The sequence below is a fragment of the Notamacropus eugenii genome, chromosome 5 (assembly GCF_028372415.1).
Source record: "Notamacropus eugenii isolate mMacEug1 chromosome 5, mMacEug1.pri_v2, whole genome shotgun sequence".
Lineage (NCBI taxonomy): Eukaryota > Metazoa > Chordata > Mammalia > Diprotodontia > Macropodidae > Notamacropus > Notamacropus eugenii.
Genome location: NC_092876.1, coordinates 202,171,670 through 202,198,368, shown reverse-complemented (window position 1 = coordinate 202,198,368; position 26,699 = coordinate 202,171,670). Strand labels below are relative to the sequence as shown.

The 26,699-nt window shown below is 37.3% G+C and overlaps 1 protein-coding gene across 1 annotated transcript in view; it reads right to left on the bottom strand.

Moving 5' to 3' along the window:
- The window catches only part of KL (klotho), a 64,230-nt gene that overhangs the window by 18,451 nt on the left and 19,080 nt on the right, over positions 1–26,699 (bottom strand). Inside the window, exons 2-3 of the mRNA XM_072616413.1 lie at positions 11,914–12,424; positions 10,405–10,673 (exon numbers count right to left, since the gene is read on the bottom strand). Of these exons, the coding sequence (XP_072472514.1) occupies positions 10,405–10,673; positions 11,914–12,424 (780 nt within the window). The remainder of the gene's footprint in view (positions 1–10,404; positions 10,674–11,913; positions 12,425–26,699) is intronic.

The following is a 26,699-nucleotide window of genomic DNA, read 5'->3' as shown; positions in this document are numbered from 1 at the left end:
TACCAAATTCAGTCACTAAGTCTATTATTTCTGCCTTTGTAATATTTCTCACATTCATTCTCTTCTCTCCATTCTCACTGTCACCACCCTAGTTCAGATCCTTAATAGCTCTCACATCGTATTCCTCATTAACTGTTTTGCTCTAATCTCTGGCCACTCCAGCCCACCATTGTGCCTTCTTCTTCCATATAAATCTTCCTAAACACAGCTCTGGTTTTATTGCTTCCTATTCAAAAGCCTCCTATGGCTCCCTATTGGAGTGGAAGCTCCTTTGAAGGAATGTACTCTTTCTGACTTCATTTTTGTATTCCCAACACTTAGTGCAATGCCCTGCACAAAGCAGACAATTAGTATTTGTCTAATTGAATTTTTGTCATCTAATCAAGCTAATATTTATTAAGCACCTACTATGTTCTAGGCATTATGCTAAGCACTAGGGATACAAAGAAAGGGAAAAAATTTCCTGATCTCAAAGGACTCATTTACAGTATGATGAGGGAAACAATATACAAATGACCGTGCAAGCAAAATACCTACAGGACAAATTAGAGATATCATTAGAGAGAAATCACTGAGGTTAAGGAGGACTAGAAAAGGCATCTTGCAGAAAGTAGGAATTCAGTTGAGACTTTGAAGGAAGTCTAAGAAGCCAGGAGGCAGAAATGAGGTGGAGTGTTCCAGGCATGGGGGATAGCCAGGGGAAATCCTGGGAGTTGGGAGATGGAGCGTCATATACAAGAAAAGCAAGGCATGGAGGTGAATTGTTGAGATTTCTTAGCATTCAAGACCCTCCATTATAGTATTTGTTTCCATCCTACCTTGCTAGATTTATCTTTTACTACTGTATATCATGCATCCTCCATTTTTGGTCAAATAGGACTTTTCCCTATTCCCCAAATATACTCAAGTATTCCTATTTCTGTGTCAAAATAGATGACTGCTGCTCATTTTTTAATGATTCATATAGGAACTAAAGAGACTGCCAGAAGGAACCAAGTAGCATTGCCAAATTCATGAAGTCTGAACCTGAAAACCACAGGGATACAAGCAGTGGTTTCTTCACTGCTACCCATTAAAAAGAAAAGGATAAAGAATTTTTAAAAAATGATCTGGAAAGTAAACAGCTAAGAACATGTTATCTAAGAATGAGATCTGAATTTCTGGATGACAATTTAAAATTATAGGAATGCCAGGTTCCTGGCTAGGGATAGAGTCTACCTAAGGCCGATAAGGTTTTATTTGCCTGGTAAATTTATGCTGTATTTATAATTTATACTGTATTATCATCTAAAAAAGGGAGTTGAACATCATATCAGTTCATATTCATTTTATTCATGAGGCTATCCATTCATCTGGTTCTCTGCTGCCCCTGTTCCTTGTGCCTTTAATCTTTTCCAGCACCAGGGTCTTTTCCAATAAGTCCCATCTTCTCATTATGTGGCCAAGGTATTTGAGCTTCAGCTTTAGAATTTGACCTTCTAATGAACAGCCTGAATTATTTTCTTCTAGTATTGATTGATTTTGCCTCCTTACTCTCAGAAGTCTTCTCCAGCACCACAATTCAAAAGCATAGATTCTGTGGTGCTCAGCTTTTTTTATAGTCCAACTCACAGTCATATATTGCTACTGGAAAAAAGCATAGCTTTGACTATACCAGCAAGGTGATGCCTCAGCTTTTTTAATGTGCTGTCCAGATTTGCCATAGCTTTCCTTACAAGTAGGAAGAATCTTTTAATTTTATGACTGCAGATGCTGTCTGCAGTGATCTTTGAGCCTAAGAATATAAAAATCTGACACCACTTCCCTTCTTCTTCCTTTATTTGCCAGGAACTGATGGGACCAGTGCCAAGATCTTAGCGTTTTTTATGTTAAGCTTCAAGTTAGATTTTATACCCTCCTCTTTCACCAAGAGGCTTCTTAATTCTTCTTTACTTTCTGCCATCAGAGTGGTAACTGCATATCTGAGATGATAATTTCCCCAACAACCTTAATTCTGGCTTTTGATTCATCCAGTCTGACATTTCGCATGATGTACTCTGCATATAAATTAAATAAATCATTTGAATTTTGACAACTTACAGCCTTGTAATGCTCCTTTTCCAATCTTAAATGAATCAGTTGTTCCATGTTTGTTTCTAACTGTTGCTTCTTGGCCCACATACAGTTTCCTTAGGAGACAAGTAAAATGATCTAGTACTCCCATCTTTTTGTTGTGATCCACACCGTCACAGACTTTAGTGCAGTTAGTGAGGCAGAAGTAGATATTTTTCTGGAACTCCCTTGCTTTCTCCATAATCTAGTGAAAGTTAGCAACTTGGTCTCTAGTTCCTTTGCTTCTTCAAAAACAAGCCTGCTCTTCTGGTAATACTCAATTCACATAATGCTGAAGTCTAGCTTGCAGAATCTTAAGCATAATCTTGCTAGCATTTGAAATAAGTCTAATTTTTGGCAATTTGAATATTCCTTGGCATTGCCCTTCTTTAGGATTGGGATGTAGCTAATCTTTTTCAATCCAGTGCTTTCCAAAGCACAGTGTTGTGATTTCCAAATTTGCTGGCTTATTAAGTGCAGTCCTTTAACAGTATCATCTTTTACAGTTTTAAATGGTTCTACTGGAATTCCATCACCTCCACTATCCATATTGTTAGTAATGCTTCCTAAGACCCACTTGACTCCACTGTCCAGGATGTCTGGCTCTAGATCAGTAATGATACCATGTAGTTTTCAGTGATGTTAAGATCTTTCTTGTATAGTTCTCTTGGGTATTCTTCTAAATTTCTTCTGCTTCCATTAAATACCTACCTTTTTAAATTTTTATCATGCCCATTTCTGCATGAAATTCATCCTTGATATCTCTAATTTTTTAAAGAAGTCTCTAGTTTTTCCTATTCTGTTGTTTTCTTCTAGTAATCTGCATTGCTCATTTCAGAAAACCTTAATCTCTCCCTGCTATTCTCTGGAATTCTGCATTCAGTTGGGTATATCTTTCACTTTCCTTTTTCTTCTTTTCTCAATTATTTGCAAAGTCTCATCAGACAGTCATTTTGGTTTTTTTCTCTTCTCTTTGAAATGTTTTCTGTTTGTTTGTTTCTGCCTTCTGCTCAATATTGTGAACCTCTGTCCTTAGTTCTTCAGGCACTCTACTAGATCTAATCCTTTAAATCTATTCATCACTTCGATGTCATATTCATAAAGGATGTTTTTTTAGGTCATAGCTACATAGTACTTTCTTCAATTTAAATCTGAATTTTGCAATAAGAAGCTCATGATCTGATCTACAGCCAGCTCCAGGTCTTGTTTAACTGGCTCTATAGAATTTCTCTGTCTTTGGCTGCAAAGTACATAATCAGTCTGATTTCTCTATTGACCATTTGGTGATATCCATGTGTGGAATCACCTTCTGGGTTATTGAAAAAGAGTGTTTATTATGACCAGCAAGTTATTTTGACAAAACTCTCTGCCCTGGTTCATTTTGTATTCCAAGGTCAAACTTACCTATTATTCCAATTACATTTAGATTTTCTACTTTAGCATTCTAATCCCTATTGATGAATATGACATCTTTTTTTGGAGGGGGAGGGGTGTTATTTCAAGATGTCGTATGGAACATATAACTGATCTTCATAGAACTGATCAACCTTGGCTTCTTTGGTATCAGTGGTTGGAGCATGGATTTGTATTATTACTATGATGTTGAATAGATTGCCTTGGATTCAAACAGTTATCATTCAGTCATTTTCAAGATTATACCTTGACACTGCTTTTCTCATCCTTTTATTGACCCTGAGGGCTACTCCATTTCTTCTAAGGGATTCTTGCCCATAGTAGTACATGTAGTGATCATCTGAATTAAAATCACTCATTCTCATCCATTGAAGCTCCCTGACACCCATAAGATATCGATGTTTAATCCTTCTACCTCCTGTAGGACCACATCGTGATTTTCATGGTTCATAGGTCTGACATTCCAGGTTCCTATGAAGTATGGATTTTTATAGCATTGGACTTTCCTTTCATTGCCAGACACATTGGCAGCTGAGCTTCCTTTGGACTTTGGCCCAGCTGCTTCATTGGCACTAGAGCTCCTTGTAGTTGTTCTCTGTTCTTCTACACTAGCATATTGGACACCTTCAGACCTGCGGGGCTTATCTTCTGATGACATCTCTTTTAGCATTTTAGTAGTGTCCATGGGGTTTTCTTGGCAAAGATACTGGAATGGTTTGCCGTTTTCTTCTCCAGTGGATCATCTGTTTTCAGAAGTCTCTACTGTGACCTGTCTGTCTTGGGTAACCCCGTATGGCATAGCTCGTAGATTCATTGAACTCTACAAACCCCCTACCACAATAAGGCAGTGATCCAGTGGGTCTCATACAAATGCCTAAAATTTAGGCAACAATCAAGAGGAACTAGAGATCCTAAGAGAAGAATGTAATTTTGATCTTGTAGCAATCACTGAGATTGGTGGAATGAAACTCATGATTAGACTATGGCTACTCTATTCCAAAGAAATAGGAGAGGTAAAGGAACAGGGGTAGTGTTGTATATTAAGAAGATACACTGACATAAGAAAATCCAGGAATCAGAGAGGGAACATTTTGTGTGAAAATCAGTGAAAGGAAAAAATAGAAATGATTTTATCTTTGGAATATACTGAATATTAAGAAAGAAGAAGAAAAAAATCAGTAGTTTAGGAACTGAATCACAAATCTGGTATAAAAGTATGACACTGATAGGGAAAGGAGGGGCTTCAGTTATCCAGACATTGGCTGCAGTCTTCTCTCTTCCAATAGGAGAGGTAATATCTTCTTGACTTGCCTTAATAATAATTTCATCTTTTAAAAGGTAGAGGAATCAAATTCTATTCTCAAAACTACCAAGAGACAAATTTAGTCTTGATGTGAAGAAAATCTTTTAACAATTAGAGTAATCCCAGTGCTACCTTGGGAGGGAGTAGGTTCTCCTCTATTGGAGATCTTCAAACAGAAACTATATAACAAAATGTGGGGTATGTGGCACTGGGTATTCTTTTTCAGATATGGATTGAAATAGATGGGCACTTATGTCCCTTCCATCTCTAAGTTCTATCTACCTTATAAGATAGTTATTTATGAACATATTCTTTCTTTCTTTGTAGACTTTAAGCTCCTCATGATTTATTGTCTTTTCTTTTGTGCTTTGAATATAGTGGCTTATGCAAATACATGTCTACATTTATGACCCTATGAATCTGAATGTGATCTCCGATGATCCAAATTGAAACCCATCCTTTGACTCCCCATCTTTGTGACTGCTCTTCTTATCTTCCCATGTTTGACATAGTGGGTGCACCCAACATGCTGGGGGCCTTCCTCACTTTCTCTTACCACTGTAAGGATATCAGTGAAGCACACTAGCTATCAACTGGTTTTACCTCATTCTTGTCACATTTTTTAACAAATCAAGTATCTCTCTGATGTTCTCCTTTACTCCAATTCTTTCCAGGAGTTTCTCATTTGTTATGTGTTGTAGTCTGTTCTTTCCACTGTCTTCTAAATGCTGCTCATCCTTAATACTTCAGAGACTGCAGTATTTCAAGATCTATGGCTATACAACAACATTGGTGTAATATTGGTGTCAAAAAGATGGGCTTTATTTCAGCGAAAATTTTGAAGTCATTAAAGGAGCTTTGCAATTTCCCAAAGGTAATTAAGTCTGTTCTCCACAGGAAATGACTCATTACTAGAGTGGGAATCTTTCTTGAATCAGTTATCTATATAGTCAAACCACCAACTTACTGAGTAGAGATAAAAATGAAGAGAATCAAAATGAAGTTAGAAGAAAGAAAAAAGAAAACAGAAAAAAAGATAGGGCATCAAATTAAAACAAATCCAATCTAACCTACAAAACAAGTTATTGATAACAAAAAATAAGATATTGATGGAAGAAAGTTTATAGACACTGATGACAATAATTTCATGCAGAAGTTTAAATGATATAGTTTAACTGATTTGACTATAATGAGAAATCCCAAAGTGGCTTAAATGCCTATTGGCAAATATTTGACTTACTTGTCATTCAGAAAGATATGCAGCCTAGGACAACAGAAGCTTATTATACTAAAACTCATTTATAAAAATCTGACAGGGAAGGACAATGGAAGATATTGAGTATTGTTACATCATAAAATATAGAAAAAGAGTTTAAAAGAAATTTTGGCAAGAGACCCCAACTAAGCAAAGTCAATCTAAGGGAATTTAAACATGAAACTAAAAAGAAGATGCCAAACAGAAAAAAGATAGAAAGGATTTACAAAGTTAAAAAAAACAAACAAAACATTTCCCATTTATATAAATATTTATGAAAATGGTATGTATATGCCTCAAGGGAAGAAGCAGACTTTCAAAAGTGGCATTCCATAGTAAGACATATCTTTATCATCACAAATATATCAAATGAATAAAAGATATAGAGAATACAAGATCTACTCTTACAGTCTGTTTATTATAGTTTATTAACTATGTGATCCCTTGTTCCAAAGCCTATTGGTATAGGACTTCCTTGTTATTGGTGGAGATGAATGTCCTGCCCTGCCCTGCCTTGCACAAGGGACAGGGCAAAGTTGATGAGAGATAAGACAGTTTCAGTCTTCCCAAGTTCCTTTTGGGGGATTCATCATTTGGGTGCTCTTGGCTTCTAACTTTGAAAGAGAAGATGGAAGACACCACCCCACTTCAGGCTGCTGAAGCAAAAGACTCTGGGAAGACATGAGAGGTGAGATAAGTTTCTATCATGTCCCTATTTCCAGCTTGTATTCCAGAGACTTCATGGAATTTCCCTTTGGTAATGAGATCCAGGACACTCTCTTGGGTGAGCTGAGTCATCTTGCTCCTAATAGGAGAGCTCCTTCACTTTGTATAGTGTGGTATATATTTTCCTATGTATAACTTCTCTGTTTTCTCTTTTGCTATGATTTGGATAAATTGATTTCTTTGCTATTCACTATGCACATTCATTGTAGAACTGGTATTTGGTGAAAAAAGGGTCATCTTAGATATAGAACTTGGGGTTCCCCTTTCTCTTCAAAACAACAAAGTGGTCATTAGTTAGATGGAAACTGATCACATCCCTTAGACAACAAAGAAGAGTACACAGATCTATACCCTCTCTCTAAGGAGAACAGAGGAGCCTCTGGCCCTAACCTCTTGGCAGGAATGAAAGTATCCCTTGGAGAGGGGTGGGAGGAGAAGAGATTAGATGTCTATTCTGCCTCCCTTCAAGCTATACACAATGACAGCACCTTTGCCACATGAGGCCCCTCTCAACAGAGAAGGCTCACCACAAAATAGAGAGATGTATGTTCACCTAAGGTGTTTGCCATCATCATGGAGGAGATTTAGTACAGTCTAAGTTTTGGAAGCTTTCCATCTATATGTTGAGGTGCTCTAAATACCTTTGTTTGAGGATGACATTATGTCATTTTGCTGGTTCAATCAAGCCTCAGAACAAGGCAGAGCCTTCTGGAAGTGATTCACAGCCACTCAAGAGTTTGGGCTAATAATCAACAAAGGAAAAACCAAACGAATGAAAAATACCTATTATCCATATTACAGCATTCAGATAGGTGAAAGATCCATAGGGTTTATCCATGAGAATGTAATTTTTGTACAGATAGTAAATAAGAATAATGAGTTGGGCCCAGACTTAAACAGGAAAAATCTAATACATGCTAGGCATGTAATAAATGTTTAGTGAAAGAACAAATCAGTTCTTTTTTGTATTCTCCAAGGTGCCTAGAATAGTGTCTTGAACATAACATATTCTCGTTTGGGTCCACAATATGAAGTGGTTCACATTTCATGTAATCTCTTTATAAGGAGAGGAAATTCCATTTACTGGGTAATAAAACATCAGTTCTACTTACACTCTTTTAAAGATTTATCAGTATTATTCATTGTTATTCAACAAGCAAGGTCTGCCAAAAGTCTTTGTGTAAACTTAAACCTGTCAGAAGACCTTTGGGACACCTTGCATAAGCCCAGGTCTATAGAACTGAAACAAAACTGGAGGAAAACAAAATAAATGGTCATTATTGATCATTTATATTTCTATATCCAGCAGTATCACAGTGCTTAGAACATAGTAAGCACTTGATGAAAGTTTTTTCATTTAGTCAGTCATCGTAAGGTACTGTGGCTCCTAAAAGTAGCTCCAAAAAGGGCAAGACTAGTTTTTTTCTAGATTTCTATTATTCAGATCATGAAGATAAATAAGCTATAAGGAAATGTTTTGAGTCTTTCTAAATCAACCAATTTTGCCACTATTATGTATAGTGGCAAATGCCACTATATATATAAAGAGAGAGAGAGACATAATCTCGAGCCAGTCTTGAAGCCAAGAAGACCTGTGTTCAGTCCTGCCTCTGACAATCAATCAATCAATAAATAATCATTTATTAATCATCTACTAAGTTCCAGGCACTGTACTAAGCTCTAGGAGTACAAAAAGAGGCAAAAGACAATCCCTCTCCCCAAGGAACTTACAATCTAATGAGGAGACATGCAAACAAATATATGCAAAGCAAGCTATCTACAGGATAAATGGGAAATAATCAGCAGAGGGGAAGCACTAGAATTAAGAGGGGTTAGGGACTTAAGAGTAAAAGACAGGATTTTATTTGGAATTTAAAAGGAGTAGTCAGTAAGGAGAGGGGAAGAGGGAAAGCATTTCAGGCATAGAGGACATCCAGAGAAAATGTGACACTGACTGGCTTTGTGACTCTAGGTCAGGCATTTAGTGTTCTTGGTAGCTGTCTAACACTCTAAGTTGTAGAAAAGTTGCCAAGCTAAGTTAGTAGAGGGAGTTTCCTCACTTGGGAGAGTCAAATACTAATGAAATCATAGGTACTATCCATATAAATAAAGTCCAAGATTCCAAAAATAGAATTATTGAGGGCCAGGGTGGAGTGTGGTTGACAAGATCAAGATAGACCTTCGGGGAAACTGAGACTGTGTTCATTATCATCCCGGAACGGCTCTTCATGCTCCCCTCTACCATGTTGCTGTCTCAGTGAGACAAACAAGAGAATTACAGAAAATAAGAGATATGTAAAATAGATGCCCTCTAGGCTAACGGTCTTTAAGACAATAAGACTGATCAAATCAAAAAGACAGGAGACGAGCAGAATGTCACGTACACTTGCAGTTTCTGTCTCTATATACCCTGACCCTCAGATCAATAAATGGAGTTGGTCTATCTTCTCCCGCCTCCCATGTCTTTCTTCTTCACCACATCACTGAGCCATGTGGGGATGCAGGCTATCTGCTACATAGAATGAGCTCCTTTGATAAATATTTTGCTAAAATCTAGATTAAGTTTATCTAGATTATAAGGAGTTCTTACCCTTTTTTTCGTCATGGACCCCCCTTGGCAATATGATGAAACCAACAGATACCTTCTCAGACTAATATTTTCATTGCTTATGCATAAAATATGAATAAAATGAAATACATAGGATTACAAAGGAAAACAATTATATTGAAGTATAGTTATCAAATTTTTTTTGATTCGCAGCTCCCTCCACAAACCTGGAACCTAACTATCCATGGATCCCTTGGTTATCCTTGTACCTCAGGTTAAGAATCTCAGCACAGCATTACACTAGCTGTTACCATGTCAGAAAAGAGAATAATACTGGTCTGGCATAACCTATTCTTGATGAAATAGTGCTGACTCTAGATGCTCCATAACCTTTTCTTTAAAAATCTTTTCTAAAATCTTCCTGGTAATCAAAGTTAAGCTTACTAGCTTAGAGTTTGGCAAACTCTACTCTCTTCCCTTCTAAAAAAAAAAACTGGGAGATTTTTTCCTTCAGTTTTGCAGTGTCTCTCCTTCACTCCATGATCCTTCAAATAGCACTATTGTGGCTCAGCAGTCACATCTACATGCTCTTTCCATTCAAGCCTGTTGTTTTTAAAAGTATATAATGCAACTCTAAAAATGACTACTACCTTTAAATTTTGAGAGAGAAAAGAATTCCATTGAGTCTGAGAATACCAACAAATATCTCTAGATGGATTGTCTTGTAGTAATTACATACCACAGTGAATATTAACATTAAGAATATATTTAGCTTTATAAATGAAGAATAGTGAATTACTGAAGGATAACTGAACTCATACTGTTTCTTCCTCATTAAAACTTGATACATTTAATTTCCTCTTTTTCCCACTGCTTCAAGTTCATTATGAAAGTAGGAATCTTTTTGTGGAAGGTATACTTTATCAAATTTGGTGTTTGCCACGCATCATTATGGAACTGTATGGCCCAAAGAATTGAAAGTGTATAGCTATTTTCAGCCTAAAAATGAAACACTACTTACTAGAAACAAGACTTGATGGGACTGTTGATTTGTGACAGCTGACTTACTTGAATGTAGTTGTCAACAACTCCCCAAGCAAAGCCACAAGGAAATGTCCCTTCTATTGGTAGATTTTCTGGTAAAGAAGGGAAGCCATTTCTTTCTATCAGCTTTTGGTAAAACAAGGCTGAAGACTTTGGCAGCAGCTTCTTATCATGACTTAGGAAATCTATGTAAAATAATCCACGTCTAATGCTGTATCCTCTGTGCCATTCAAAGCCATCCATGAGGGACCAAACAGTATAACCAATGACTTCGACTCCATCATATTTGATGGCTAGTAGGAGGAAAGGAAAGGGGAGAGGGAGGGAAGAAAAGACAAAATAACCTTGAATTACTCATTTGTCTTATGAGTAATACATTATATGAAGTCCCCAGATCTCTAAAATATAAATGAACAAATGCAACTCCTCATAATTAAGATATTTATTTATAATAACCCACTTGGCAGTGTATATAATAATGCCAATATGGAATCTTTTGATTTTTAGAACTATCTCAAAGTTATTAGGGGAAAATTTTAATTTCTTTTCTTAAATGCTTAATGGTTCTGAGATAATTTCAAAAGTACAAATTAATAATTGTCTGCATGGTCCACTAAAGTTAAAAGTGAAAGATACACTCTTTAGTTTAAAAGCATCTTTCAGCAACAGCACTCCAGCAATTTTTTAAAAATTAATTTAAATAGATCTTTAGTTCTATTATTTAAATACTTAGGTTAAGTATAATGTGCATGCTTTAGTAAATGAATTTTTTTTAAAAAATTATGCAAGGCTGCAATCAAACCTAGAGTTTAATGTTAACCCCACAAAGAAGTCTCCCCTCATGGTACCATATCTCACAAAACTAATTCTAATTTCCTAGCAATGGAACAACTTCCATTTCATTCAAAGACAGTGCCTTTAAAAGTAAAGAAAAGCTATTGTGTAATTATTTTCCTATGACATTCTGATGTATTATATTCAAAATGACAGATTTATGCTCTTTACCATCATTTAATAGCATACAAGCACATAAACTAGGAGCTATATATTTTGGGGGGGAAGGGAGAAGCATTGTTCTTAATGGGATCTAGCAGAAAGAGTTCAGACTCCCAACTCAGAATTTTCCTCACTGTATCCCAGTTCTAACCTCTATAGAATGAAACTAATATCATTATTTGTAAAAAATTTTCAACTTTTCAAATTGGAAAGGCACTATGTAAGTGCTGAGCATTACTATTGCCATTACATATCTTGTTGGCTATATGACTCTGGGCAAGTCACTTAAACTCAGTTTCCTTATCTGTAAGAATGGTGATAATAACAGCACCTCCCTGCCAGGTTCTTATGAAGATAAAATGAGATAATAACTGTAAAGTGCTTTGTAAACTATAAAATACTATACAAGTTCTAGTTATTGTTATAATAATATTATTGTTATAGTTAATAAATATTAAAATATTGGAATTTAATAAGCTTAGACATTATTTTTAATGAGTTTTTTGCAGGAAATTAATGTGTTAGCAACACTCCTACCTTTCAAAGTTTCCATAATGAACTTTTTGAGGTAATACATGTACTTGGCATCATCCCTCTTGGTGGTGCCTGAAACAAACCAGCCATTCTCCACAATGAATATCTGCGGATGGTTATATTCAAGGTCTATCCAGGAAAGGAGCTGCCTCAGACTTGGTGATTCTAATTGTCGAAACTTCATATGAGGATCCAAGAGCTGAAAACTCAGTGTTGGTCCAAAGGAAAGTGCAAAAAAGTCAGCTGTTCCCTTGATGAAGTTTTTCTCAGATTCAGTAAAATTTGGCAATAGAGATGAAAGGTTTTCCTTCATGCTCTGTGGGTAGTCACCATCAATGAAAATTGGTTTAGCAAACCAGCCCAATACAAAGTCAAGAGATTTTTGACATTCTTTTAAGTCATGTTCAGTCATCTTTCGGGGACTGATCCAATGGGAGCTAAGTGCAATAGACACTTGTCCTCCTTGAGTTGAACGAAAAGAAGTATTGTAGAGATGCCAGACTTTAGCATGGGCCTACAAAAGAAAGAAAGAACAATCAGTTTGCCTTTGGTTCTGACTTGAAACATATTTCAGCAATGACTTCCACTGTTATTGGTTTCAGCACCCAACCTGATTATCAACCATACCACTGCAATAAAATACTCATTTTCAATGCCAGAGCTTTCCAGTATCCTCCAGTGCTACAATATCAGCCAGTAGAAGAATATAGTTTCCTCATATATATGAAGGGAATTCAATAAGTATGGTAAAACTAAGCAAATATTCAATCAATCAATCAACCAATATTTATTATTATTATTAGAATGTGACTCCATGGGCTGGCCACATTGTTCCAATACCAAACATACATTTACTTAAAAGAGTACTTTACAGAGAGCTCACACAAGGCAAATGCTCACATAGAGGTCATAAGAAGCCATACAAGGACACTCTCAAAGTCTCTCTGAAGAAGTTTCGAATCAGTTGTGTGACGTAGGAGACGCTGGCAAAGGACCACTCAGCATGACATGCCTGCGTCAAAGAAGGCACTGCCTTGTATGAGTGAAGCAGAAATGCAGTAGTTCAAAAGAAACATGAGATGCTCAACTTTAGAGATATCTCTACTCCAAATATTCATGTGGACTATTTGTGCCCATCCTATGGTAGAGACTTCCAAGCTCATATTGGTTTTATGAGTCCAACACATTGTACCTTGACTCCAACTTGGTGAGGTCATTTTGGTCCTCTTCCAGAATGTAGGACAACAATCAATTAACCAGGTACTGTGTACTATGCCACACACTGGAGATACAAAAAGAGGCAAAAAAAATAGTCCCTGCCTTCAAGGAGCTTACAATCTAATGGGAGAGACAATATGCAAACAAACATATAAAAGCAAGCTATATGAGGAATAAATGAGTGGACAGAGTACTGGTCCTGGAGTCAGGAAGATTCATCTTCCTGAGTTCAAATCTGACCTCAGATACTTACTAGCTGTGTGATCCTGAGCGAGTCACTTAGGTGACTTCTGTTTACCTCAGTTTTCACATCTGTAAAATGAGTTGGAGAAGGAAATGTCAAGCCACTTCAGTATTTCTGCCAAGAAAACCCTAAAGGGGGTCATGAAAAGTCAGACAGAACTGAAAAATGACTGAGCAACAAAAAAACAGAAGGAAGGCCTTGAAATTAAAAAGGGTTGGAAAGACATCCTGAAGAAAGTGGGATTTTAGTTAGAAGTTGAAGGAAGTCAGGGAGGTCAGTAATCAGAGATGAAGAGATACAGAGTTCTAGGCACTGGGGGCAGTCAGAGAAAATTCTGGGAAACAAGATATGGAATGCCTTGCTCATGTAACACCTAGGAGGCCAGTGTCACTGGATCAAAGAGTACTTGTAGGGGAGTAAGGTGGAAGAAAATCGAAAAGATAGGAGGGGGCTAGGTTATGAAGGTCTTTGGATTCCAAATAGAACATTTTGTGTTTGATTCTGGAAGCAACAGGATCCATTTTTTTTTTGACCCTTAGCCCACACTCAGCACTCAAAGGGTACCTCTGGACTCCTGGAAACTAGCAAGGCCTTTTCAGGATTCTCTCTATGAGTCAGGAAACACAACACCCAAATATAACGGATCGGGAACAACAACCCTCTGGTTACCCACCTCTTCCCTAACAGCTCTTGAAAAAAAATGGCTTGTTGGTATTGAATTTCCTTTGTTACCATAAACTCTTATTGACTTTTTGATATCTCATATTTTACATATTTCTTTTCCGAGTCACTTAAGATGATGATGATTTGATTGTCTCATTCCTATCTGAATTAAGTTGCTCTCCAACTTTGAAACATTCTGACTTACTTTTCCAGTTTTCAGGCTTAAGTGCTCCAGAAAATTCCATGTGACATTCTCCTTGAAGCCTCTATTCTTATTTTTTCCCTTTGATGTCTCACGCTCATCCAATCTTGCCAATTTTCACACCACTCCCAGTGAAAGCTTTTCAGTTTTGTGTGCCAAATCTACTCGTTCTCTCCCCTAAATGTTCTTCTTCTTGAAGCTCATTTATGGGTGGTTGTCCAAGGACAGCCTCATCCACATTATGAAGTCACCCACACATTTCAAAGTTATGAAGTAGCATATGACTAACTTGCACTATAAGATTTTTGAATCAGATACTTTGTCTTTTGTGCTATATTCTATAAAATATGCTTCAGCAATCTACCCAAACAATCAGTATTTGTTGAGGACTGTTTCTTCCAAAACATATTTTATCTCCACACACCCATCTTTCAATATGTGCTGCAGAAAAGAACACTTTCATTAAAATAATTGAGTCATTTGCTCATGTTTCAAAATTCAACTCTCAGGATACCATATCCCAGCCACCCCTTGTATTGATAATGCATTTTTTTCTTATTGTTAATATAATTTTGCTTCTTAATGGGAAGATCTTCCCCACCCATTAACAGGCATGCCCATTAAGGGGAGTTTGATTGGGGAAGATTTGCAGGAAGGTCCACACCTTTTGTTAATGAGGCAGTGGTTCTCAAGGGTTGTGATGCCCTCTGGCTCTAAAAAATGTATAAATACTCTGAGGTGAGGTTTCACTTTGGGACTTACTCTTTGGAAGTGTTTGTTTGGCCAGTAGAGATTCTGGGCAGCTGCTAAGGAGCCCCCTGGCTTTGAAAACCCAGATGTTGGTGCTTCTCTCTCTGGTAACTATGTATGTATGTAATGATCAGAAAGTTGGATCTGTCTTTTGATCTATGATGTATGTATTACTTATGTCAGAGAGTTGGAAGCCATATCTGTTGATCTTGATTTCTCTGTATTTTCTCTGAAGTTCAGGGTGCTGACTTTTTCCTTTGAACTTAGTGAATGATACATGTGCTTGACTAAAGTGATTGTTGACTCCTCAAAAGTTGCTTTCCTTTTAGAAAAGCAGATCTAAGAACCTGTACAGCAGGCCCTCCTGTGTATGTTAAGGTCCTTGTTTGTACACTCCTGCCAATGGCAGAAGAAACCCCAAGAGAATAAGACAGAAGCAAGGTTCCTAGACTAGTACAGAGGGTTTATGAAAGAAACCCTCCCCCCAAAAAACCCACCTTGACTACAGACCAGTGGTCTTTAAAAAAATGTTTGGCAGAAGAGGTATGCACACTTATATCCCAAATATGATAAATGCCTCTTAGCAAAGCAAAGGACTCGAAGGGAACAATTGCCACTTAAAAACGGGTTGCAGATATCTCAAGAAAAACCAGCCTCATTTCTGAAAGTGTTCTAAGTGTCCCTAGACTTTCTGAAATTCATGGTGAAACTATTTTTCCATCTCCCTTCGATCTTACAAATGGTCAAAGTGAGTATCTCTAAAAGGTTCCAACCTATAGTTATGAATTAATAAATACATTGCAAAGCACTGTGCAGTTATCTTCATCTCATTCTAACTCAGGTGACTTCAAGTATACCCAGGGGAAAGGTCAGTGGTCAGACAGTGTTACAAGACTGCCTAAAAACCAGATACTCAGATAGCCTTATAGTAGGGTCAAATATGACAAATATTTCCTAGGTGACTGCATTGATATTTCGTGAACTACACATGACACAGCCATCATCTTGAACAGGATGGTCCTATATCAGCCCCAACATACCATTCTAGCAGTCTATTTGATTAGAAAGTGATGTTAAAAATATCTATATTCCACTCAGTATATATTAACACACATATAGATAAATGATAAATAGCTGAATAATTTATAACTTAGCTCTAAATCCTAAGCACTGGACATACTTCCTTCTCCCCCCATCAAAACAGCAAACAAGATTGCCCTTGTCCTCAAAGAGCTTAGGGTCCAACAGGATGAGACATAAAGGGGTACAGAAAAGCAGACTGGGAAGAGGAAAGAGGATAGCCACTTGAGGCCTGTCAAGGAAACTGAAGTAAATGGTGGTGCCTTGGAGGATTGCCTATCAGAAAAGCTCCTTAATGTACACTGTATTTAATTGTTTTCACAACCATCCTGTGAGGTCATGCTAGTCCCAGTTCAATCCTTCAGTGAATCTGTGATCCCAAAGTTGGTGCTGTCAGCAATGCAATCCACTTATACCTCTTCCTCGTATGTAATTGCTCTCCATATCCTTCTGTAAATCAGTCAAAGGGGGTCCACACACACAACAAACTTGTGGGCTTTCTCTAGATAGAGGGCTCTTAACCTGAGGTCCATGAACTTGTTTTCTTTAAAATAAATGTGTGTGTGTGTGTGTGTATTTATGACTGTATTTCAATTACATTGGTTTCCTTTGTGATCTTATGTGTAAAAACACTGTTCCGAAGAAGGGTTCACCAAAATGCCAAAAGAGTCCACAATACATACTGAAAAAGGTTAAGAATGCCCTGCTCTAGATCCCTTGATGGTCTGTGAGGACTAGTGAATCACAATCATTGGTTATCCCTCACTCCAAAAACATGATGGGTTCTCCTTTCATGGTCATAACTCTTACTTAGGACTCCGTGGCTTTTAAAGACACTTGTCAGAATGGGCTCATTATCAGGAAATACTCTGTCAACTGTCAAGCAGCATGGTGGAAAGAGTCCTGGACTTATAGCAGGGCAAAAGGTGGGTTCTAATTCTGCCCTCTTAGTAGTGTTAGCTCATCATGGTCAAGCCACCTCTTAGAGCATCAGTTTCTTCATCTGTAAAGTGTGAAGAAGAAGAAGAATAGCCTTTGGAGCTGGAATGAGGATCAAATTAGATACTATATATCTACTGCTGCTTGTAAAACTTGAAAGTCTATATAAATGAGAGATACTATGTCAGAGAAGTTATCATGACTCCAAATGTTCAAATGACTCCCATCTTTCTTGGGCTTACGTCTTCCATAGAATTTTATAATACATGAAATCTGCTCTCAAAATCTAAGGAGCAAGTCAGACCATGACTGGTTTGCTTCTCTTTATCATAAAGTCTAAGCTTTCCAAGATTTCTACCATTTCCACCCTCCAAGATCCAGTCTTCCTTTGTTGGTCTGAATCGGATCCAGAATATAAATTCTCCCTTATTGGATTCTTTGTTTTTAAGAATGATCATTAAGTCAATAAATTACCAGCTGTTCTTCTTTTGGAAGAAAGTGAGATCTAATATATGTCCAAATGGAACATGTCACCACTCCTACATGACTATATGCAAAGGCGGCGATCTTTTTCCTTCTATTTTTTTCTTAGAAATAAGCAGCTAGGTGGCACAGTAGACAGTGCATAAGTTTTGGCATCAGAAGATCAGAGTTCAAATATGGCTTTAGGTACTTAGTAAATGTGTGACCCTGGGCAAGTCACTTAACCTTTTTTTGCCTTAGCTTCCTCAACTGTAAAATAGGAAGGACAGCATCTATCTTATCTGACAAAGGTATGGTGTGAACATATAAGTTAACATATGCACACCTTAAAGTAATGTATGTAAATGTTGTTGTTCAGTCATTTTCAGTTGTGTCTGACTCTTTGTGACCCCACTTGGAGTTTTCTTAGCAAAGATTCCGGAGTGCTTTGTCATTTCCTTCAACTCATTTTACATATAAATACAAGCTACTACTACTATTACCTAGCAAGTGGTCTCTAATATCAATATCACTTGTATTTCTGCTCTATTGACATCTTCCTGTAATCTCCACCATGTTTTGCTTGCTTCATCCCAGAATTTGTGAGAAAATGTAAAATGCTACCCTTGCCCTTTATATCTCTCTCCCTTCTTTTGAATATGTTTTACTATTACCGAGTCATACTGCAGTCATAGTCCTCATCCCATCAAATGATGCCTGTGAGAAAAAGGAATTTCCTCCTTGAATTGGGATATTTAGTTCTTGTTTTCTTCAGACATATCAAGTCATGAATTATACGACGGACTCTGTGAAGATTATGTCTGGGTATCATCCCTGCTTTTTTTCTTACTTTGTAACTAATCTTCATATCTTGTTTAGAGAAAATTTCCTCCCTCCTCCTTCCTCTCCAAGCCCTTCAGATTAAATTTGTACAACTCTCAGAAAATACCTTCTTACCACATTTGTTAGGATAGGCTAGGTTCCCCCCAGGTTCCTGCTACCCTTGGAAAGATCACATCTGTCAATTGACTCCTTTGTAACTGAATGTTTAAATAGAGATGGGGTTAGGGAGAGAGGGGAAGGGGCAGATAGAATAACTTGGCCTCTCCACCCACCTAGCTCCTATCATTTCAAGTGAATGGATTGAGGAGGTACCCCTTTATTGTAAAATAAGGTAAATCCTTCTTAGTTGAATACAGTGGTTCCTAGTGGGCCTTTCTGTTTACGAGTGGTGACCAAAACCTTCCTAACATGACTGATTCCCTATGCTAACAGGAATTGATTTTTCTTGTAGAAAGGGCTGTTAAGTCACCCTCTTTTGAGAGAGGAAGAGCTGAAATACAAGTTTGGGGACATTTACTGGATGTGACCTAATTTGATTGGAATTAGTAGGCATGGGGTCAGAATGGGATCAGATAGGTCTTCAGTAGCCTCTCTCTCTGCCTCTCCTGATCTTCCCTTCTGGCTGATCACAGGAGAACAAGTTCCTGAGGTTGCTCTGACTTCCTTTCTGGTGGCCTGGAGGAAAAGAAGCTACTTACTAAACTCTGGATCTCCTTTAGTTGAGCCCAATGAGTGGAGTCCTGGCATTGTTTCCTTTTTTTTTTTTGCTTTAGGATTTAGGAAATCCCTCACATTTACTCGGGTCCCAGTAAGTCTGAAATTGGTAACAATTATAATCTGGTGCAATCCTCTTGTAAAGAACAATTGGGTACCTTACTTTTCTAAGAACTTTGTTATAGGAGTTATTTTGATCATTTGTATGTTCTTTGTCGAGTTAATATTTTTCTGAAGAGTCCATTTTCTCTGTACTTCAACTTATTCTAGATTTATGTGTTACTAATTAGAGAATTCCTCCCATATATTTTAACAAAATTCTTTATTTTGTGCAGTTTAGCTTTCTTAGAACTGGATATCTAATGTTGAGAAAAACCCCAAAATTCCAAACTTGGATTCATAAAATTGGATGTACTAAAACTATGTGAGAATGGAGAGAGGTAAAGGAAGCGTCTTCTTCAAAGTCTTCCCCCACCTTCCAGCAAATTCATTATCATCATTGTACTACAGCTCTGGCCAGGACATTAAAATAGTGATACAGAAATCCAAATACTAGTTTTACATAATGATGAGGATGAGGATGACAGCATTAATATACTGCTTCAAGGTTGAAAAAAATACTTTATAAATTTTAGCTCATTTTATCCTCACAAAAACCCTGAGAGGTAGGTGCTCTTTTTAGCCACCCATTCACTTTCCAAATTTGCCTTTTTAACTTCCTTGATCTTTACTTTCTTGCCTAAGATTTTATCAACTCTAACAATGTTTTATTTATTTCTTTCAACATTCTAACAGTATCATTTTTGCTCATGTGAACTACCAGAAGTGGGCAGAAGTCATCTGCTTGACAAGTTTTCAGAGGTTCCCAGCACAAGTCACTACTATGATTATGTCAATAAGTAGCTCTCTGGGACTTCTCAGCAGGACGATGCCCACCATCACCACCACTGCTCACTTCTTCCTCTGACCTTTCCTGGATGATTTCACACCTAACAGAGCCAATGAATCTATAGCATCATTCCTCTAAAGGAAAAGCAACTACTTCCTCTACAACTTATACAGATCCCTCCTCTTCAGGAAGAGCTTTATGCTTCTAACTTCCAATTATTCATTCATTGGCCCTTTATCCCTTTCTTTTCTACTTAACATTCTTCTACCCTTCAACCTTGTGATAAATACACATTAAGATTCTGTCTCCCTCTTCAGATTCTTTTTCTTCTTCATTTTCACACAGAAGCCTTTATTCCATTGTTTTAAGGAATACATTCTTTTCACTAACAACCTGGAGAGTGGAATATTTTTAAGCCCTTTTTCCTACTCTTCTAGGAGAGAGACCGGCCTATACTTGAAGCATAAATGGGAGTACTTGGTCACAGCAGAAATATAAACAAAGCATACTCTTTACAAATCACTGAAAAATTCTACCTTCATGCTATCCACACTTCTTGGAAATGAGATCGTTTAGTCTTTGCCTTCCTTCATATCAGCACCCTTAGAGAACTGCTATGGACAATTGCAAGTGAAGGTCAACACAGGAAATGTCGATCTCTTTCTCATCTCTTTAGTATCTCATTAACACTTTAAAAGCCACTTTCAACTCCTTTCTCTGCTCTCACTGAATTTTTGCCTTGTCCTACCAACTTATTCTACTTACCTTGTCTTATTAATAACCTTCTCTCATATCAAGTCTTGTAGTCAGAGAGCTGTATGTCATCATGGTCACAGAAGAGCAGTGCTATGTTATAGAAAATGGGCTGGACTTGGAGTCAGGAGAAACCTGGGGTTCCATTCTGCCTTTGATACTTATTAGCTGCATAACCTTGGACAAATCCATTTGATCTCTGTAAATCATAATGAGCAGATATTCCGTACCATCTCCCATATAACCAAATGCTAAGTCACATCTGTTCAACTAGAAGCATGTGGAGCACATCTGGGCAAACCATAATGAAAAAAAGCTAATGTAAGGAGAGCTGATTGAGAGCCTTCCTTCACCCATGAAGAATGTAGACTATGGACTTCAGTACCTGTTAGGAGGTGTCAATTGTTCTCTTAACAAGTTGTCAATGGGCAAGTCATGCTTGGGGATAAAAGAAGAAAAGTATGATCCCAATGATTGGGTGACTCCTTTTATAATCCCCCCACCCTTTATAATAATAATAATACCTGTAGTGTCTACTTCACAGGGTTATTATGAAGATCAAATGACCAACGAATGCAAAGTGCTATATACTTCTTAGCTATAAATAAAGCCGTCAATCAGTAGATCTCAAAACTTTATCTACGAGATTCTAAGAGCTCCACCTGTCTTTCATATCTGCTGAAATGCTTACTGAGAAAGGAGGTGCAGCTGGCACATCTATGCTCACCTTACTGACTTTGCTGTCAGCATACACAAATCAACATGTATGGACTTTAAAGACAGTAACAATACACTCCACATTCCTTTCCCCTTTCACATCTCAATATCTCATGGAAATGAAAAGTAGCATTAATAATAATGTTGGGGAAGAAGTATATAGTGAACACTACCACTAACATAGGCCTATAGAAAGAATAGAAAGAAAGAAAGAATTTTTTCCTTCAAATCTAGCCATCACATATTATGTAACACAAGCACCAAAACATGTCCCCAGAATAAATGTCTCTTAATTGTGTGATTCTGCTGTTTATTTTTATTATTCTCTCCTCACATATTTTCTTTATAGATTCTTCCTAAAGGTCTTTCTATATCAATAACAAAGCACAAGTTGAATAATCCCAATTTCTCTAACTTTTTCTCATCTTTCAAACTTTTAATCCTTTTTGTGGATCCTTTTAATCCTTTTTGGATGAGGAAGAGAAATCATGCTAATTGTGCAAACAAAAATAACTCAAAAATGAATAAAACACAGCATGGCTATAATACAATTTAAGCCTTGTTTCTTGGAATTAAAAAGAGAGAGAACATTCTGTGATTAATACCACCACCAATACTTTTTAATGGCACTATTTCAGTATTTGTGTGTTGTTAGGGCACAACAATCAGAATAATAAATCAGTGATTAGCTTTGAGTCTTAAATTGCTTTTCTTTAGACACTTTTCCATTTCCTCTTTTGTAAGATACACCCAACAGATCATTTTTGAAATTACTATAGACACTGAGAACAATACTAAAAATTTAACTAGCTGTGAATAATAATGGTGCTTTCATTTCTAAGAGTTCATCCATTGAAATGGTTGCCTATTCCAAAGGAATAAAGGAATTTCACATATGGAATACAGGAAACAATTATTAATGTGGACTTTTTTCAGGTAATAGTGATGTCAATCCATCAAAAACTATTTTTATCAACTTGTGCTCATTTCTTTAGATGACTAATTATAATCGCTAACTGGGTACAAAAATTCTACTGGTTATGCTTTATTTTTTCATGTATTTCAAGAATATAAATTCAAACATAAGTTCCCAGATTGATTTTTCTTTTGAGGGAGAATTGAAGTGAAAAGACATAAAAGAGTTTAACCAGAATGGATGCTTTGTACTTTGTAGATGAACTTTGTAGATGTAGAAGAATTCATTTACCCCAGTATGTAAACCACTCCCACGGAGTACTAGCCACTCTTGGAAGTTTCTATTTTAATTTAATTAATTTAAATTATTAGAGCACTGTTTCCCAATCAGTTTATCATGGTATTCCTAGATAAAGTATGTTTGCCAAAAAGGTACATAAATACCTGATACATTTAAACAAATTCACAAGTTTGTATTAAGTGTCTACTATTAGCAAGGCAATCTGCTAGATTTTGCTGAGGGGGAAAGGGGAGAAAAAGTAGTCTTTACCTACCCCTCAGGAGCATATGGAATACTTGGAGAGACTTCAGTAATTCCAGAATATATGATTTTAATCTTTTGTTATTCCATTTCCTAACATAGATTATAACCGCTGCAGGATTTAATCTTCCAGACTTACACTGGCCAAAAAACTTATCACCCTACCTCCTGACTGGTGATGAGTATCTTGACTGATGTTTGACTGATAGATACAGTCTATGGGTCTGCACTTGAAGTCTCTTCAGCTTGGTAAGACATACTGGAGTTTATACTCAGTGGCACTAACTTTGAGAGTCCAGTATGACCTCTATACTAAATAAGGTATTGGAATGGAACTTTGGCCTCGAAGCTGGAGAAGCAATGTTATTTGGTCATTTTCATTGTCTCCAATTCTTCATGACCCCATTTGGGGTTTTCTTGGCAAAGATACTTAAATGGTTTGCCATTTCCTTCTCCAGCTCATTTTATAGATGAGAAACTGAAGCAAACAGGGTTAAGTGACTTGTCCAGGGTCACAGTTAGTGTCTGAGGCTGAACTGAACTCATGAAGATAAATCCTCCTAATTTCAAGTCCAATGCTGTATCTACTGCACCACTTAGCTTCCCAGAGAAGCAATAATCTTATTTGATCCTACCAAGAATCCTATTAAGTAACAAAAGTAATATCCCCATCTGACAAGTGAGGAAACAGACTAAGAGAGGTTAAGTATCACATGGTGGTAACAGGATTGTGGTACCCACATCAAGACCACATCTTTTAGAAACTTTCAATGCGACAAAGCAAATTCATAGGCACTGGGAAACAGATGTCTCCAGTTTATGTGGTAGCTGCCAGAAATGAGCAACCAAAACCAGAAAGGAAGAAGAAGCCCCATGGGGGAGTGGAGCACCAAAAGCCAACAAATCCAGGGGAAATGCCAGGAACAGAACAGAAGTCTGTACACAATGTTTGTAAATCTGACCAAGGCCTTTGACGCTGTTAGTCTTGAGGACTTCTGGAAAATTAGGTCAAAATTTGGTTGCCTAGAGAAGTTCATCAATTTTGTAAGTCAATTTCATGATGGCATGCTTGCCCAAGTTCTGAATAGTGGACAATGCTTTCGTGCCTTCCTAGTCACCAGTGAAGTGAAACAGGGCTGTGTGCTTGCTCCCATGCTTTGTAGCATGATGTTTTCAGTCATGTTGTCAAATGCTTTCAATAAGGATGAACATGGAATCAAGGTCAGATACCATACTGATGGTAAATTCTTCAATTTGAAAAGGCTACAAGCCAAGACCAAAGTGGAGGGAGTGTTGGTGCATGATTTTCTGTTTGCAGATGACTGTGCACTCAATGCAGCCTCTGAAACTGAGATGCAACAAAGTATGGATCAATTCTCTGCTGTCTGTGCTAATTTTGGCCTAATAATTAACACTAAGAAAACACAGGTGCTCCATCAGCCACCACCACACCATCTATACATGGAACCATCAGTTACAACAAATGGAGAAATTTTGAATGCTGTGGATAAGTTCACTTACTTTGGTAGTGTACTTTCCAGGGATATACACGCTGACAATGAGGTTGATGCATGCATTGTCAGAGTTAGCTCAGTGTTTGGGAGGCTCTGAAGAAATATATGGGAGAGAAGAGGTATTAGACTGACTACCAAACTAAAGGTTTACACAGCTGTTGTGCTGATCTCATTGTTGTATGCCTGTGAAACACAGACAGTCTACTAGCACCATGCCAGGAAACTGAATCGTTTGCATTTGAACAGTCTTAGGAAGATTCTGAAGATCACCTGGCAGGATAAGGTACCAGACATGGAGGTCCGCATTTGAATTAAACTGCCAAGCATTCAAACTATGCTTCAGAGAGTGCAACTCTGATGGGCTAGCCACACTGTTCGAATGCAAAATGTATGCTTGCCAAAAAGGCTATTTTATGGAGAACTCACATGGGGCAGGCGATCACATGGTGGTCAGAAGAAGCGATACAAAGACACTCTCAAGGTCTCTCTCAAGAACTTTGGATTTAATTGTGCAACCTGGGAGGTACTGGCACAGGACTGCTCAATATGGTGTGCCCACATCATAAAGGGTGCTGTGCTCTATGAGCAAAGCAGAATTGAAACAGCACAAAGGAAACGTAGGATGCACAAATTTGAAGTATCTTCCCCAAATGTTCACATGGACTATCTGTGCCCATCTATGGTAGAGCATTCCAAGCTTGTATTGGTCTGATCAGCCACAGTCAGACACACGGAAACTTGACTTTATCATGGTGGTCATTTTGGTCCTCTTAGAGAACAAAGGAAAACAACCAGAACTGATAGCTGCCAGTAATTTCACATTGAGGGATCATAAATAATCATGGACAATGTATAAAAGGAAGCACCAAGGTGTCATAGTATGGGTGGTTATTCAGGTCCAAAGTATTTCTATTGAGGCAGAACAAATAGAATTATTACAGTGGTGTCTAATAACAGTACCTAGTTCCTGGTCTAAGATTCAGAATTCTGACAACATTCCATATCGATGCTGAGTTCTCTTCCATTATTTTACTTTCATGTGACTCCACTTTTATATTCTTTCTGTTATACAAAAACAACAACAACAACAACAACAACACAGCTAGAAAGCTATATCTATGTATATTGGGAGAATTGAGACTTGAGGATTTCCCCACAAGTATTTGTAGACTGGATAACAGACCTAAGCTGATTAGAGTCACACGAGGAACTAGACAGAACTCAGGCTTAGATGCTTAGCATATCCCTGACATGTCTGCTGGTGCCTGGCACACTGTAGATGATTAGTGAATCATAGTTGACAGGCTACCTTTTCTTCTTTCACATGGGTATAAGAGTGGGGAAGAACCAGCGCCTCATTTAAAATCAGAGAAAATGGCAGCACTCAAACCCAAGCCCAGATCTCTTCCAAGCTCAATGTTTCATCCAATACATGGCATTCCCTCTTTGACATCCTTTCTAACTAAAATGACATTATTCCATCATTGTAATCATACAAGTTTAAAAAAGCGCTACTGTTTAAGAGGCTAAGGGGACATTGCTGACTCATCATCAGATCTTGTATAAGCTTTGAGTTCTACGTGTGTATGTTTCTGTGAGTTGGACACAACAACGCTTCTAGGCACTACTCCCATGAAGCATCTGATATTTAGGAAATGATTATCTATTTCAGTCAGGTGTAAATCTAGAGAAAATGTAGTTCTTTTATTCAACAACGTTCATAAAGAACCTATATGTGCTTGTAAGATAAATGAGATTTGATGCTCACCTTCCAAAAGCTTAATCTAGTAGGAGAAATAAGTCTATGTAAATGCAATTGAGCTTCTAGAATAATCCCTTTACAAAAATTTTACCTCTCTTGAGGTCACCATTGACCTTCTAAATATCAAATCCCATGGTTTCTTTCATTCATTAGACTTCTCTGTTCTCCTATTACTCTGGGTGTTTACCCCCAAGGATCTCTCCTTGGCCACAGTTTCTTTTTTTTTTTTTTTAATCATTCTGCACCAGGGTTCTTGACCTTTGAAATTGAAGCCTCTGGAACACTTCTCAGAGTATTTTAAATAAATGAAGGAAATGCTAAATTTCAGTTAGAAGTCAGTAAGAATAAAGATGTAATTTTTCCCATCCAAGTTTATAGAACCCCTGGGTCTATACTGTCGTCCCTGGTAATATCTTTTCAAAATTTTATTTTTACTCTGAACCTAACTAAAATCACATAAAATAAGCATTTTTATGGAAATTATAACAAAGAGAATTGTATGTGAAACTATGAATATCTATTACATGCAGCTTGCTTTTCCTTTGAAATATATAATAAATTCAACATGAAACTTCCAAAAATA